General features: G+C 41.2%; 1 protein-coding gene across 1 annotated transcript in view; it reads left to right on the top strand.

The window, feature by feature from the left end:
• The window catches only part of CCDC93 (coiled-coil domain containing 93), a 106,996-nt gene that overhangs the window by 71,622 nt on the left and 17,492 nt on the right, over positions 1–17,882 (top strand). Inside the window, exons 13-17 of the mRNA XM_049773143.1 lie at positions 3,844–3,906; positions 9,111–9,184; positions 11,617–11,698; positions 12,483–12,554; positions 15,674–15,736. Of these exons, the coding sequence (XP_049629100.1) occupies positions 3,844–3,906; positions 9,111–9,184; positions 11,617–11,698; positions 12,483–12,554; positions 15,674–15,736 (354 nt within the window). The remainder of the gene's footprint in view (positions 1–3,843; positions 3,907–9,110; positions 9,185–11,616; positions 11,699–12,482; positions 12,555–15,673; positions 15,737–17,882) is intronic.

Raw genomic sequence — 17,882 nt, 5'->3', positions numbered from 1 at the left:
TATGGGTTCTAAGAAAAATAAAAGACATTTTGCAACAGTCCTCAGAAACAAAGAGAGGAGGGCTGGAAGTTCCAGCTCACTTCGTGAAGCTCATCTTAAAGAGTGGTGAGTGCAGTTAGAGAAATAACTACACTGTGAACTATCATAACTATGTGAATGAATGAGGGAACTGGAAATCCTGTCTAGAGTTTAGGTCGGGGTGGGGTGAGGTGGAGGGAGAAATGGACATTGGTGGTGGAAATGTTGCAGTGGTGAAGGGGCGTGTTCTTTACATGCCTGAAACCTAAACACAATCATGTTTGTAATGAAGGTATTTAAATAAAGATATTACTTCAAAAAAAAAGTGGGCAAGTGGAGGGGCAGCCACTGGAGACAACCTTAGGGACTGGATGCTCCACCAGGGCACTGGGCCAAGCTTGCATCTCTGCAAGTGTTGTGAGGAATGTTAGCACAGATGTGAGATCTAGTGAGAATCTGAGAGCTCAGAGCTCAGAGACAGCAGGAAGGCCAAGCAGAGAAGCTGCCATTCCACAAAAGAGTCATGCAGACCCTGCAAGTTGTCTGAGTGGAACCCAGACTTCTGGAGGAAATGAAAGTCATTCCCTAGACTTAAGAACTTGGTAAACAAACAAACAAAAAAAAACAAACAAAAAATGGGGCTGGTGAGGTGGCACTAGAGGTAAGGTGTCTGCTTTGCAAGTGCTAGCCAAAGAAGGACCGCGACCGCGGTTCGATCCCCTGGCGTCCCATATGGTCCCCCCCAAGCCAGGGGCAATTTCTGAGCGGTTAGCCAGGAGTAACCCCTGAGCATCAAACGGGTGTGGCCGGAAAAAAAACCAAAAACAAAAAAACAAGAACTTGGCTACTTCACATTTAGAGTCAGCAAAGAAAACGAGGTTCTCCAGCCATCAGGCTGATAGCAAAGCAGAAATGGAGGGGATGTCATAATGGACATTGTCTCACAGGAAGTCGTGAGTCCACTGAAGGTATATAAGGCAGGTGCCACCTTCCAGCTCCTGTTCCATCTGAGAGAACTTCTAGTTGGAGCTTTTCAGAGACATGCCTCAGAAATCTAAACGCCCTCTCTGTCCCTGTCAGGAAAGGAAATTCCCCCTTCTCCATCACCCTCTCCCTCCCCACCAAGACCTCTTCCCTGTTTTTCTCAGAGCCCCTTCCCCAACTGCCTTCCCTAGTTCCCATCCCAGCACTCCTCAACCCCACCTCCTCCCAAGATCCCCTCTCCCAAGACCTCCATCCACTTTGCCAACCCACACCCTGAAGCCTCCCAACCCCAGCATCATTTGTCCTGACTCCTCCACCGCCCCCAAATTTCCCCCAACCTTCAAGTTCCTCTGTCCCCAAGACCTTCCCATCAGCCCAAACTCCCAATTCAGCACCCCACAACCTCTTCTTTTACCAAACCCACCCCTCAACATCTCCTTTTCCCATTTCTTCCCAAACCCCCCAAGGTCCTAAACCCCCTTCCCCTAAAACCAGAAAAACCTCTCAAACCTCTACCTGTTTCCCCTCCATTGAGCCTTTTTTAAAGGGGATGGCCAGGAGTCCCAGGCCACCACCCCTTACTAGCCCTACCCTTGCTCTTGGTGTGCTCGTTGTGCTGCTCTAATGATCAAGGTGAGTCAACCTGTAGCCTGGATAGGTGGTTTCACTACTGGAGGGACAGTTGAGTGTAGCTTGGTCTAGTCAGAGTTTAGGGGAGCCAAGGGGTCAGAGTGGTGGTACAATGGATAAGGCTTCTGCCCTGCCCCGCTTGCCTAGGAGGGACCACAGTTCAAGCCCCCAGCGTCCCATATGTCCCCCCAAGCTAGGTGCTAGGAGACTTCCTTTCTTACCACATCCCAGCCAACATAAATTGTTCCTAGTATTTTTGATATGTGCCGTCCTCATTGCTATAAGAGGTATCTCATCTTATTTGGTTTTCCCTAATTATAGATTATGATGAGCAATTTTTTATACATCTGTTGGACATTTGTTGGTCTTCCTCAAAGAAGTGTGGTACATTGTTTGTGCTTCAGGAAATGGAAGAAAGGGAAGTAGGAAGGAAGGAAGACAAGCACATATTCACAGGGAAATAAACGAGCGAGTTGAGGAGACACCACTTTACAGAGATAGAACTCCCTGAGTGTGGCAGGGATTAGTGATAGAACTCACAGCTCAGAAAGCAGCCAAGTGCTGCTTTGACTAAGTGATCAAGATAAAGAGCCCTTGTAAAAGAGTCATGATGCAATTGATAATTCTTGATAGAATGTGATCAGATAGATTGGTTTTCTTTCTGAAAACCCATAACCACAATTCAAGCATGAGAGAAAAAAAACATTAAACTCAGATTGGGAAATATCACAAAATTGCCTAATTAGTGTTTCTTAAAATTGGCAAGGTCATGAAAACCAAGGAAGATTGAGAGACTGTCATAGACCAGAGGAAGCAAATAAATAAGATATTGGAGATATTGGAAGAGAAAGAAATTATATTAATGTAAAAATTGGTATACTCTAAATAAAGTATTTACTGATAAAAAAGAAAATATCATTCTTTCAGGATCTTTTAATTTTCTAGTTTAACTTAATTTAAAGATGGACAAACATGTCATTTGTGTGCTTACATTTCTGCCTTTGAACTTGTTTGTTCAGATCTTTGTGAGTATTATGTATATATCCTAGATATCAAGCTTTTATCTGATGTGTTGAATACAAATATTGTTCCAATACAGTTAGTTGCCTTTTAGTTTTAACCTGTGCTTCTTTTATCATGCCAAAACTCTTTACTTTGATATAGTATTATTTGTTTAATTTTGATACCCTTGCTTTGTTAGTGGTATTGAAACATTTGATGACACTTTTGATTTCCAAATATTGGATATTGCTACCTATATTTTCCTCAATATATTTTATAGTTTCTGGTAGGATCTCAAGATCTTTGATTGACTTTGAATTCACTTTGAATTGTGGAAACTGTGAGATATAGATACAGATGAATTTCTTACAAGTAGTTAACCAGTTTTCCTGGTACTATTGAAGAGTCTATCTTTAGGGGCCGGGCGGTGGCGCTGGAGGTAAGGCGTCTGCCTTACCTGCGCTAGCCTAGGAGACGGACCGCGGTTCGATCCCCCGGCGTCCCATATGGTCCCCCAAGCCAGGAGCGACTTCTGAGCGCATAGCCAGGAGTAACCCCTGCGCGTTACCGGGTGTGGCCCAAAAACCAAAAAAAAAAAAAAAAAAAAAAAAAAAAAAAAAAAGAAGAGTCTATCTTTACTCCATTTCATGTTCTCAACTCCTTTATCAAAAATTAACCTCTCATATATATATGGAGTTTTGTCCTTGGGTATTCTATTCTAACCCATTAATCAGTGAGCCAAGCAGTTTTAATCACTATAGCTTTATAATATAGTTCCAAATTGGATAAGATACCTTCCAGGAAAATGTCTTTTTCTCAGAGAATTCAACTTCAGTCTTTCTGTCACTCTTTATGTTGGCACATTGCCTTTTACTTTGTAATAAACAGGGTCCCTAAAACATCTTTTCTCCTGTAAATTTTTTTCTGTGGTGACCTGCCAAGAACTTGACCTTGTTCCACCTCTACTGTCCTGCCCCTTCCCTTGTGAGAGTTCCCAGCAATTTGCAGCCTCATCTTCAGGGAAGGGATGCTGTGCTCTTATGCATGCTCCTTTGCCTGGAACTGTACCACTAAGACATTTATAGCTGTAAAAATCCAAAATAAAAGTCCATTGATGAGTTAAAAAAAAAAAAAAAGGAAATCATGCTGGGTTTTTGTCTTTGTTGTTGTTGTTTTTATTATTACTATTTTTTAATCTTTTCTTGACAGCTGCGAACAAATCACACTAACTTGCAGGCCAGATATGATGAAAAAAAGAAAACTCTGACAAAGGTAAGCACCATTCCTCCCTCTGGGACCTTATTAAACATTGTTTTTGACCTCCATTACCATTGGAATGCAGGGAAACCACAGTCCGGTCGGGACTAAGCCCTTCATAGGTCTCAGGTCCTTTAGGTATTGAAATAGCCCCATTAGTCTGTGTGGCCCAAGCATATCCAGACACTCCGCAATTGTGCTGGAGAGATCTCTATGGGCTGGGAGGGTTGAGAAATCTTTCTGCAGGAAATGGACCTGTTGGACATGGGAAAGACACATAGGAGATCAAGAAGGGTCATCTACAATAAGCGGTACTATCTCTTAAACGGCATTGTTGCCTTGCTCCAAAATACTAAATTCTTTGAGAGTCAGGTCTCTTTTAAGATGAAACAACTGCAGAGTGATAAACATTTCTCTATGATATACACATGTGGGCACCCTCCAAGCCCCCACCCAGAATACCACAATACCATATTCCCTTTATAAAATTAGAGAGTTTGCTCAAACTCTCTGCTTCCTTTCTGTATGTTTTAAATTCTTTCTAGATTACTTGTAATAAGACAATAAGACAATGCAAGTACTGAAAATCATCGTGATATGATATTGTTTAGGGTATGTTGACAATAAAGAAGTCTGGATGTGTTCAGTACCATTTTAACCACCAAAGGACAAACTACTACAAAGTATATTTTTTCTTTTTGGAGCTAGTTGAGTCCACTGATGATATGCCAATGCAGGCAGGAAGGCTGATTATAATTTGCTGTTTACCATGACTGGTTATATCCTTGGTAGAGTGGGAGGAAGAAATATAAAGGGATAAAGGGTTTTGTAGGCATCCTCTGAGTGTGGCTTCATTTTCTAATCTAGGAGATGAGAATGCCATGTCACATTAACATTGTAATGTTGTTTGCCTCCCACTGCTGATTGCCTAGGAAACCAGGCGAAAGTACCTCTGCCTTGATACCAGTACTGTAGGGAAAAGAGTTTACAGGCTTCTCTTCTTTGCCATGTCCATAGTAATTACGCACCTTGGTACAGGGAACAATCTCTTCATTGTGACTTCAGTGTCTGTGTGAAATCTGTATTTGTCAAGACCTCCCTGCAAGAGCCACATCATGTGCTTCCAATCACATGGAAGCAGCTTCTCTCCATTTTCTTTGAAACTGAGCCTTGCCCTATCATTATTTTAATTTTACCTGACATTTTCCCATTTAAAATTCTTATTTCTATGAATATGCTTAGTTCACTGCCTCACTATAAACCTGACAAGTTTGAATTTTGACCTCTACTCATCATCTATTGTCAACAACAACCCTTTGAAAGGCGAGCATAAGAATGACAATTAGAATTTAAGGAAAAATTTTTTTTCATTCTTTTTAAAAGATGCCTGTGTTGCATTTGAGCAGATCAGCTTTCTTTACTTTATTCTGGAACTGCATTCCTGTGTATCAGATGGTGGAGTCCTGTGGGGGATCCCTGCTGATCTCTTACTTTTAATGCTGTAGAGACCCTGGCATGATGTTTGCCAAGTCAGGGATCAATCTTTGGACAACAATATGGAAGAGATTAGAGTCCTAGCATCTAGTTATCAATTTCCTAAGACACTTATATGTCTTTGGATATAAATCCTAGGTGACTATAAAGTCTACTTTTGTGCCAAACACTAAATCAAGTCTTTGTGGAAACTTTTTCTTTTGCTGGAAAGGGAAAGGTTCCCTCAGAGATAGTTCTCCCACCACAGAGAACAAAAGCAGCCAAACTTGCTATCTCCTGGCTGTGCATCAGGCAGGTCACTGATATCAGTTCATTGACTTTTCACAGCAACACTGGCAACAACAGTTATCATCTCTGTTCTGCAGATGAGGAGAGTCATGCAGAGAAGCCATGCAGGTGCTAAGCTTCAAAGGCTGGCATGCTGGCACCAGCAACCTATCAGAAAGCAGCTTATTCTCAGTTCAACCAGTTACTATCTAGAATGGTGGGAAGCTACACAAAGCCTAGTGCTGAACAATTTATAAAGAAGCCTGATTTGGTCAGAACATCTGAAGACCAAGCTCCTGAATAATGAGCATCATCTCTGAGCCTCAGCCTTCCAAGGCTCTTAAAGGCAAGGGCTAGACAAAATAACACTTAGCAAGCACTTAGTAGGTAGGGTGCTTGCTTGCCTGCAGCTGACCGAGGTTTAGTTTTTTAGGAATTACTCCTGAGTAGAATCAGGAGTAAGCACGACAACACTGAGAATTTTACAAGTGTTCCCAGAGTTTACCTTGTCAATAAAACCCACTCTTCCAAGACATTAAAGTAAAACAAACCAGACAGACAAATGGATCAGGATATGGATGAAAAGGGGATTTAGAATAGCAGAAGGCATATGTGGAGAAGGCTACACACTGCTGCTCCAGAGGCCCAGGCTCTAACCTGCTCACTCCAGATTTTTAGCAGTCACAATTTGTGTTAGATCTGCATGAGATTGATTCCTTAAAATGAAATTCAGTATCTTCATGTCATGCTAAACACATTGTGCCTAAAGTTTATTTTTGATCTGCCAACCCTTTTTCCACATTAAAGTTCATGTGTTGAGCCTGAGGCTTCTTTTATTCACTTTTCATGTGATATTTGGTCATTCTTAGCTGTGAACTCATCTTTGATTCTAGCATCTCTGGTTGTCAGTTGTGTGTCTCCTGTCCCATTTCATGCAGCCTGCTTCTTGGGATTGTTCTAGAAGGGTAGCACCACTGTTTAGTGGAATCAGCTTCTGAATACTGGTACTCAGAGTTGAGGAGCACCCTGTTTCTCCCAGGGACTACCACCTCCCTCTCTCTCTCTGGTACTTGAGCACCGGCACTTTGTTTAAAGATTGCTGAGCCCATCTGACTATTCCCAGTGTGTATCCAGTCTGCAGGCTGGGCCAGCTCTGACTGCATCTGCAGATCTCATACTTGAGCCCTCCTCAAGTCATTTTTGTCTGCTGACCATCTTCTCATCTGTGCATCCACTCCTGTTTCCAACAGAATACTCCAAATTGTTTAGGATATCAGGCAAGAAGGATTTACTGCAGATTGTGCCTTTTTCCCCCATTTCTGGCTTGAATTTTTGTTTTGTTTTTGGTTTTTGGGTCACACCTGGCTTTGCTCAGGGGTTATTCCTGGCTCTGTGCTTAGAAATGGTCCCTGGCAGGCATGGAGGACCATATGGGAGGCCGGGATTCAAGCCACTGACCTGTGTGCAAGGCAGACACCCTATCTCCATGCTATCTCTCCAGTCCCTGGCTTGAATTCTTATGAATTTTTGTTTTTTTGAGTTTTGCATCACATCTTGTGGTGCTCAGGGCTTTGTCATGGTTCTGTACTCAGAGATTCCTCAGTGATGCTGGGAGTATCTTTTGGGGAACCATAGATTAAATCTGGGTCAGTCTCTTGTAAGGCAAGCTCTATATCTACATACTCTCTCTCTAGCCCTCTGGAACTTTATATTAACCTATGAGTTTAAATAGGTAACACATTTTCATGACTCAGAATTCATCAAGTGTGAACGAAGAATGTTGCTTCCATAATCCAGCTACATAACTGTCGTCTCCAGGAGTAACAGTGTAATCAGTTTCTTATGAATCTTTTCAGAAAGATTTGATACATATGCAAGTATGCTGTATATTCTTTTAGAAGTTTATAAGTCAATAAGTCATAAGTGGAAACAATATGCTTATGATTTTATTATTTGCTTTCTTTACATAACAGATACTAGCAGTCAGGAAAAAAGTGATGTTTTCTTTAAAAAAAAAAATTTATGGCATTGCTCATTGCTGGCCTGATAGTTTAGTACTCAACCTGGTGCTCTGGGATCCTTACAGCACTGGGGCTCCAACTGTGGGTCCACACAGGCTGAGCATGAGCTCTACAATTTGAACTGTGCCTCCAGCCCCCAAAGAGCTATTTTAGTCTTCATTAAAAAAAAAAAAAGTAAGGGGGGCCAGAGAGATAGCACAGTGGCATTTGCATTGCAAGGAGCCGACCCAGGACCTAAGGTGGTTGGTTCGAATCCCAGCGTCCCATATGGTCCCTCATATGGGGGGGACCCCCATATGCCAGGAGCTATTTCTGAGCAGATAGTCAGGAGTGACCCCTGAGCACCGCCGGTGTGACCCAAAAATCAAAAAAAACAACAGAATGTTTTGGGGCTAGCGTGGTGGCGCTAGAGGTAAGGTGTCTGCCTTGCCAGTGCTAGCCTACGACCGACCGCGGTTCGATCTCCTGGTGTCCCATATGGTCCCCCAAGCCAGGAGCAACTTCTGAGTGCACAGCCAGGAGTAACCCTTGAGCATTACTGGGTGTTGCCCAAAAACAAAAACAAAAACAAAAACAAAAAAGTAAGGGTGCCGGAGAGATAGCATGGAGGTAGTGCTTTTTTGCCTTGCATGCAGGAGGATGGTGGTTCGTTTGAATTCCAGCATCCCATATGGTCCAGGAGTGATTTTTGAGCATAGAGCCAGGAGTAACACCTGAGCGCTGCCAGTGTGACCCAAAAACAAAAATGAAAAAAAAAAGTAGGGGTTGGAGCAGTGGTGTTAGGCGTAAGAAGTCTGCCTTGGGTGCGCTAGCCTAGGATGGATTAAAGTTTGATCCCCCACATCCCATATGATCCCCCAAGCAAGGAGCGATTTCTGAGCGCATAGCCAGGAGTAACCCCTTAATGTCACCAGGTGTGCCCCCCTACAAAAAAGTACTTTGTATTCCATCGTATTATTTTATTATGTGCCATATTAACAGTTTTAGTGAGCTTCTAAAAAAAATTTTTTTTTCAAAAACTGCACTGACTCAGAAAAAGAACTAAATATTCAAGAAGAAGGAAAATTTCCCTTACTCCTGCATATTGCTGTGACAGATTCTGAAATACAGCAGATGTCTTTCACAGTCAAACTTTGTTTTCCCCTTCCTTTGAGGAAGCATTTGCTGTAAGCTATACTTTTATATGGGCTTTTATCCATTTGCTGTTATGCTGTTATGTGGCCAGCACTTAATAATCCAGCAGAATGTGTTAAGAAGGGTGTAACTTTGGTCTATGTTTTTTTCTCATCCCCTTTTATCCATTGTCTTTTATTTTTCCACATATAACCAAATTCACTTTGCCTTCCCACCTACCATCATAAATGGGGCACAGATAAGATCTAGGTGGGAAGAAGAGTGGAAATATTCCTACAATGATGTCTCTGTTCTCTCTTATAGTTGAAGATTTACAGTGAGAAACTGGACAAAGAACAAGCTGCCCTCGAGAAGATTGAATCCAAAGCTGATCCAAAGTAAAATGTTTCTCCATATGTTTATCTTCCTTCAAGGAAGTGATTTTACCAGTATCTGGTAGCTTAATTTCTTTGAACACTGAACTAAAGAGCCAGGTGTTATTTTTCTCAAGGTCAGATTTATATTTTGATTCAGAATTTGCCCATAGTTTGGAATATTATGTCATTGCAAGGAACAATGAAATTGTGCCATTTGCTGTGGAGGAAAATATTATATGTTGATTGAAGTAAGACAGAAGAAGAAAGACAATGCATAATTTTATTTATCTGCAGTATATAGACTAGCTGGATGAAGAAATGTAATGTAGTAAAGGGGAGATGCCTAGATCACCCTTGATCCCAGAGCCTAGAGAGGAGATGGACAGAGAAAGAAAGAAATCAAGGTGGGGGGAGAAGATAAGAAAGGGAAGTAATGGGGAACAAGTCAGATTTTTGTTATAATGGTGACATGGAAGAGTGGCATAGCTATATAACTGATATACAGACTCAACAACACTGAAAACGTATCTAAGCTGCAGTCACCGAACTTTATTATATGCCTGTCAAGGTGGCAGGCAGTGTTTGGGGAAGTGGAATATAAGGTGGAGGGAAGTTGACACTGGTAGTGAGATTTGTGTTGAAATAGCATATGCTAAAAATTCAACTATAGCTAATTCTGTAAACTGTAATTCTTTATATTTTTTAAGAATTTAAAAAACATTTTTAAAAAATTTAATAAATAAAAATTTAAATAACAGAAATGAAAAATAAAGAATGAGCCATTATCACTGACACATGTACTGGGCTGGGAATTACTGCCTCTGTCTCCAAATTCCTATTAGGAACAGAGCCTGATTTTGGTGTTTTGTTTAGTCTTTGCATGTTTTAAAAAACAAAGGAGCCAGGGAGATATTATAAGTCTAAGATTTGATCCCTGTCACTGCATTTGGTCCCTCAAGCCCTATCAGGAATGATTCCTGAGTATAGAGCCAGGAGTAAGCCTGGAGTATTGCTTGGTCTAACCCCTACCTCCTCCTTCAAAAACAAACAAACAAACAAAAAACCAGTGACAAAGGAATTTGTTCAAACACAAATTAACTGTGTCCTATGACCCAGATTTCTTTGGAGTTAACCATCCTTACTTGTGTTTTTAAAGCACACACTTCTTCAATCCTGTGTTTTCCCTTGAACACATATCTCGCTTGTTTTTCTCTGTCTCTTTGCTTGCTTTTTTCTTTTTAATGATGCTCATTTTAAAAACATGGAGCAGTCCATGTTTTTTTTTTCAACACATAGTTTTTCTCTCTCTTCAGATCTTTCTAAGTAAGTTTTGTTTAGTAAAAACTATCTTGCTTCTCACACATGCACACACACATTTTTTAAATAAGTGGGGTTTTTTTTGTAATTTTTATTGAGACCAATGTGAATTACAAGTCTTTTACAGTTATATCTTTCACAGTTATCATTAAGATACATAGTGACAGTGAATTAGGTTAATTCCCACCACCAGTGTTTATCTCCCTTCACCCTTGTTCCCAGCATGCATCCCATATTTCCACCCTCAGCCCCCTGGACTGCTAGTGTAAGAGGTCTTTTATGTATAGCTTGTTGTAGTTTGAGTCTCTTGATTCTATTGTTGTTGACTTTGGGTTGGGTATTTAGGTCTGATCATTTTTTATTTTCACTCAGTGTTCATGAGACTGCTTGCCCCTGGTACCCTGCACTTTTATTTTCTCAATTTATGAGACAGAACTAGATGATTCATGTTCTATGGTTCTGTTGAGAAAAAAAAAGGTGGGGAGGAGCCCCTGTCTACGATTTATGAATATAAATGTAAAAGAAGAAAAAAGAAAAAAATCGAAACAAAAACCAAGTACAACATCTAACAACTTTTTTCCTTTTCAAATTGGAAACTTAAAATGATTAAAGATGCTCCTTAAATTCTTGACTACTATTGAGTAATTGGTATAAGCGAGAGTCCAGTACACCTGAAACTCCCAGAAGTGTCTGCAGTTGACTTTTTTTTTTGTTTGTTTTTGTTTTTGGGCTAAACCCGGTGACACTCAGGGGTTAGTTACTCCTGGCCATGTTCTCAGAAATCAGTCCTGTCTTGGGGGACCATATGGGACACGGGGGGATCTAACCATGGTCAGTTCTAGGCTAGTGTGGGCAAAGCAGACACCTTACTGATTGTGCTACCACTCCAGTCCCTGCAGTTGACATTTTAATTCTGAAATCCATGATGTTGGTTTTGATGTGGCTTTTGGCATTCTGAATGTAAATTAATAGTGTCAATTAAATGTCCCATTATTGCCACTTGTGGATACCCTATTAGACTTATTCAGGAGAGACAGTGGAAATATAAAAGATATTCCCTTTCTGGCATGGGAGTACTGGTGTTGGCTATGATGCATGAATCATAATGACTTGATCTTGTACTGTTTTTTCTTCAGTATCCTTCAGAATTTGAGGGCACTGGTAGCCATGAATGAGAGTCTGAAAAGTCAAGAACAGGAGTTTAAAGCACATTGCCGAGTAAGTGTTGCTTGTTGTTAGAAAACATTTAATTGGGTCTCCTAAATAAGTCTACTGCTTTGCTTCACTTTAATGTGCTGGGCCATACTGAGACTGAGTCTGGTCACTTGAGCCTGTAGTAGAAACCGTGTTTTACATCACAAGTGACTTAGACTAGTAACTACATATGCACCACAAGCACCTAAATTGAGAGTACAATCAAATAAAATAGAATTTTATGATTTTCCTGGCATTTAAATGTCTTACATCATGCAAAATCAATCACATGGGATACTAGGACAGTCCTGAAAACCCAGGATATTTGTGTGATATATACATACATGGCCTAAATCCCTGCCACTGGGAACTCAGGGTCTCCTAAGTATGTTGCCTGCTCTGCATGAGCTGAAAAGAGGGACAGCCACTTTGACACAGGAACCTTCCAGACCTTCCTTCAGGCCAAGTGGAGGAGTGTATTGACTTCCAGCCAGCAGATCCCACAAAGAGTAGACAACCGAACGAAGAAAGAAGAGAGGATGCTGATGAAAATGAGGTTTCAAGCTGTTCTCATTTCATGCCTCAGAGATTTGAGTGTGTCTCGCCTACCCCTTACATTGCCCTGGCTTATTACAATGCCTCTACTCACCAGAGAAACATTTTTAGGTGAAAATTAAGGATTTTGTCCAAAACAAACTCACAGAATTTGAAAATTAGACTTTAGGTTAAGTTAAATTGTGTTCACCTACTAGCTGGTCCAAGTTTATTAAATATTTCTATCTTTTGCAAAAATCTGTTGCTCTTAAAGGAGGAAATGGTGCGGCTGCAACAGGAAATTGAAAACCTGAAAGCTGAGCGAGCACCAGGCAGTGATGAAAAGGTAAGGCCCAGTGGAGTCTTGGCACAGTTAGGCACTGTGATCACTGTGAGTATGGACACACAGTTTCTGGAGAACTAATCAGAAGCTCTGTCTTCTGTACTGTCTTCTAGTACTGGCTCCTTCCCCTAACACATTTCTGAGCTCTTCTTTTCATAATTTTACTAGATTCCATCTTTCTCTTTGCTGCCTTTCATGAATAAAATGCCACAGTGGGTATGGATTGCCACATCACAAACAGACAGACACAACCAAGTTCTAACTCTGGGAAAGAATATTTCCAGGAACTGAATTGTTTCCCAGCTAAAATTTATAACCAGTTTATCCATTTGACTGTCATGTATGTTAATGATCACATCTTGCTGGAGGAGGGATCATTACATCCAAATATCCAGTTGGGCTTGTATGTACTAACATAGCAGAACAAATGAAAACCTTGGGTTTACACAGCTATTCCCTATCTGAACCCTGTTCAGAGATTTGTAGAGAATTGGCCTTTTCTTTCACCTCTTCTTACTTCTAGGACTTCAGCATCTATCTCATTCCCTTTACTCAGAAAACCTATTTGTTACTTTTTACCCATTCAAGGCCCTCAACACCCTTGACTAATAATGTAAGTATCTACCATTCTCAGCATGGTAGTTGGCGCCTGAGGTTTGACCACCAGGACTCTCCAATACAGCCTCAGTACTACTTGAATCTTCTCCCTGGTGGGACTGGAGCCCCACTAGAATACATGGGCAGGTCATTTGCCTTGCACATTTTTTGTTTGTTTGTTTGGTTTTGGTTTTGGTTTTTGGGCCATACCCAGTGACGCTCAGGGGTTACTACTGGCTATGTGCTGAGAAATCACTCCTGGCTTGGGGGACCATATGGGATGCTGTGGGTGTCTAACCATGGTCCATCCTAGGCTAGCACACACAAGGCAGACGTCTTATGGCTTGCACCACTGCTCCGGCCCCTGACTATGGTTCAGTCTTTGGCAACCCAAATGATCCCCTGACCACCACCAACAGGAGTCATTTCTGAGTGAAGAGCCAGGAGTAACCCCTGAGTGCCTCTGGGTGTGGCTCAAAACAACCAAACTAAATTTTCTACCTGCCCGTCCTCCCTTCTCTGAGATCTTGGGTGTTACTCCCTTATATGCATCAGACCCTTCCGATGGAGGGGAAACTTCACTGGGGACCGCTCTGCAGGTAACATTCAGGTGGTATAGCCCCAGCATGGTGTACTGGCTTTACCCCTGTGTCCCAGCTGATGGTCAGACACCTACCTATTTAGACAGCTCTCTGAGGGCAAAACCCTTTCCCTGTGAATACTCTTAAGGGTCAGCCAGCTGCTGAAAGACAGGTAGTAAATATGCTCCATTTTTTGGGCCAACCCATAGTAGTAGCTGTAAATGATTCTGTAAACACAGTGACATAACTGTTTCCCTGAAAAGTTATTTACAAAATGGACAGAGGCAACTTTGTTTGTTCCAAGTGTAAGTAACATTCAAATCGTGGCTTATTTCTTGGTGCCTGTCTTGATCTGAATGGTATTCTAGACATGCTAGAACACCCCCAGGATAAAAGGGAAGAGGAAAACACGGGAAGCTGGAAAGCCTCTGTGCCTTTCTTCAGGTTCCTCACCTCTCAATGCTCCGTGTGTTCTTAGAAAGGGGCTCTGGGATTCCCACCAGGAAGGCTGTTGGACTTTGTCTGCACCTGAGCCCCATGATGAGACTGAATGGGTTGTGCTTTTTCGTGTGTGTGTGTCTGCATATGTTCGAGGACAGGGGCACTTCTGACCCCCTTTTATGTCTTTCTGTAGTACAGAAAAACATGGCCCAGATGTTTTTGGTTTTGCTTTTATTTTTAAATACTTTTGGGACATAACCAGTTGTGCTCAGGGTTTACTCCTCATTCTGTATTCAGGGATCACTCATGGCTGTGCTTTAGAGACTATCATGTCATGTACAAGGCAAACACTCTACCTGCCGTACTATCACTCCATCCCCACTTAAAAAGAGGTTAACTCTTAACCTCCTTGGATTCAGGATCTAATTTCTGTTAATCCAAGACTGTCAGAAAAGAAAGACGTTCTGCCATGATGGAATATTTTACATCTGCACTGTCTTAGTTGGCAGGGACTCACTACCAATGGGACTTCTACTCATTTGAAATATGGCTTTTTATCATTGAATGATTTATTTGAAACTTGGTTAATGTAAATTTAAATGACATAGGTATAGTATAATTAGTAGCTACCATGTTGCATAATGTAGCTTTCAGTTGTAACAGATAGCAAATCAGTATCTCCAAACCCAGTGGCACAGAGAGATTATTTCAGTAATAATTATCTTCCCACCATAATTTTTTATGGTGTATTAAGGGGAGAGAAAAGGGAAGACAGAATTAGAGGATACGTAAGAATACCGGATTCGGGGACTGAAGAAATAATACAGCCGATAGCGCAAATGGCATGCCTTGAACACAACTGACCCTTGCTTGATTCCTGGCTCCCCATGTGGTTCTCTGAGCTTATCAAAAATGACCCTTGAGCACTTCCAAGTCTGGCACCAAAAATGTTTTTTAATTATAAAAGAATACTGGATTCTGAGGCCAGAGAGATGCTACAGGGATTAAGATACTTGCTTTGCTTTTCAGGCTTCAGGAGTGATTCCTGAGCATAGTGCCAGGGTTAAGTCATGAGTACCCTGGCCCAGAAACAAGCATTTTAAAAGAATGCTGAATTTAGCCATTGATACCATATGGATATTGTTTTAAAATGATGGAAAAGGTTGTCAAAAGTCTTGCATGTGATAAAAATCCATATCCTAACCATTACCATTTATTAAGATTTTGGGGGGAGGGCATTCTTGGGCTACACCTGGTGGTATTTATGGTTACTCAGGAATCACTCCCAGTGGATCATAGGAAAATAAAATGGGATGAACCTGGGTCAGCTGCATGCAAGGCAAGCATCCTACTCGGTATTACCACTCCTAGTTCCAATGCTATCATTTTCAAATCTGAGGCAGTAAAATGGGGACGATATGATAAAAATCTTTAACTTCAGAAGACCATCAAGGGATGACATTTTTCTATTCCCATATAATTGTGTTCTTTTCCAATTTTCAGGAAGACCTAGACAGACGGTACAATATGGAGAAAGAGAAACTTTATAAGATCCGTTTACTACAGGTGAGTAAAAGCAATTAACAATTACAGAAAGAATAAACTATACCTTAATGAAGTGTGAGTGCTCAGCAGCAGAACTAGAAAGTCTCAGTATTGAACCATGAGACTTGTCACTAAAGCTCTTTTATCATAACATACCAATATGTCTTATATTGGTATGCTCTTTCACAGTCATCTGTCTTATTTGGAGCACAGGTATTGCATCATTTTCTAAAGGGACAATTTTTTTTTTTTTGTGGTTTTTGGGTCACACCCGGCAGTGCTCAGGGGTTACTCCTGGCTCCATGCTCAAAAATTGCTCCTGGCAGGCACGGGGAACCATATGGGACACGGGATTCGAACTGATGACCTTCTCTGCATGAAAGGCAAACTCTTTACCTCCATGCTGTCTTTCCGGCCCTATATAGGGACAATTTTCTTTTGGATAAAATTGGTCAAATATTTGCCCAGAGTCAGAGTTGGTGCCAGAGCCAGGAATGAGTTTCACTTGTTCTAATCTTGTATTTTTTTTCTTCCCCTAAAATTAAGTGTTCTTTCTAACTATCTTATTTGATTAAAAAGAAAGAAAAAAATTCTGAGGGTTGTAAAAAGACCAGCAAATATGGAGGAAACAAACTTATTCTTAGGTTTGGTTTTGTTGATTTTTGTTGGGGGACAAATCTGCTAATGCTTCAGAGTTATTCCTGGTGGGCTCAGGGGACCATATAGAATGCTTGAGATCAAATTCAGTTTGGCCCATACCAGGCAAGCACCCTGTCTACTATATGCTTGCTCTCTAACTCCCAAAGTTATTTTGCACTGACTTTTTTTTTTTTTAGGAGGTTAAGTTTCTATTTTAATGTTCAGGGTTTGGGCCCTTGTCAGGCAATATTCTGCCTGGTGCTCAATTCCTATGCAGATAAGCATATGCTCAATCCCTTTTTCCCTGGACCCAGAGAAGTAAACTTTTAAATTAACTCTCAAAATAACTTTATAAAATTGCATTGTAAAAATTCCTTACATAGCCAGAATCTGATTCAAGAAAACTCAAAAATGCATAGTTAATTTATTTTGAACTTTGCCTTGATCCTTTATATTCTCTGGGATGCATAGACCAATAAGAATGGTCAATGGGCTGCAGGGGGTTAATGGGATTCTGATTTTTCTATCAGTTTCTTGCTCGTTTTGCTGAGTTGTTCAGGTGAGGCATATTTTTGCATAACCCAGTTTACTATTAATCTTAAAAGAGCTACATGTTGTCACATATTTCTGTGGATGTGATTCAGCTGTAGAGCACTTGGCCTTCCATGTGTAAGAGACCCTTGGTTATTTTTCCCTGCACTGCTACTCTCCAAAATAAAAGTTTCATAAAGAGGCACAAAATTAAATCAAATCAGGATAGTATAATTCCATCTTTTGAATTCTTTAGACCAGGAATCCTCAAACGAAGGCCTGCATGCAGCCTGCCAAAGACATTTAGCCACCCCACTGCTTTTATTTATCCACCCCACTGTTTTTGCCACAGCTGCCTATCCTAGCAGCTGACTAGTCCTGCTCTCAGTGCTCATGTGTGGGATGTGCACCTCACTCTCTGACTCCCCTCCTTTTCTGTTTCTCAACTCCTCCTCTCAGTCTTGGGTCCTCAAACTACAGCCTGCCAAAAGCAGGCCCATAATTCCCATTGAAATACTGCTAAGCTTCTTGATTTAACTTTACTTGCTCTTTATTTTAAATATTGTATTTGTTCCCATTCTTTTTTTTTAAATAAGATATGTGTAGTGTACATAGGAATTATTCATAGTTTTTTTTTTTAAACTATAGTCCAGCCTTCTAATGGTCTGAGGAACAGTGAACTGGCCTCCTGTTCAAAAAGTTTGAGGAACTACTTTAGACTGTGTATTTTTTTTTGTTTGTTTTGTTTTTTGTTTTGGGGTCACACCCAGCAGCGCTCAGGGGTTTCTCCTGGCTCTACACTCAGAAATCGCTCCTGGCAGGCTCGGGGGACCATATGGGATGCCAGGATTCGAACCACCGTCCTTCTGCATGCAAGGCAAACCCCCTCTGTCCATGCTATCTCTCCGGCCCCTAGACTGTGTTTTTTTTATAGACTCAGCATTGCATTGGATTTCAGGGGTTGTGAAAGCGGTAGCCCATCTTCTAAAAGCTGACT

This window comes from Suncus etruscus, chromosome 5 (genome assembly GCF_024139225.1).
Source record: "Suncus etruscus isolate mSunEtr1 chromosome 5, mSunEtr1.pri.cur, whole genome shotgun sequence".
In the NCBI taxonomy this organism is placed as follows: domain Eukaryota; kingdom Metazoa; phylum Chordata; class Mammalia; order Eulipotyphla; family Soricidae; genus Suncus; species Suncus etruscus.
The sequence above is the reverse complement of the archived record's forward strand: the minus strand, read 5'-3'. Positions and strand labels throughout refer to the sequence as shown.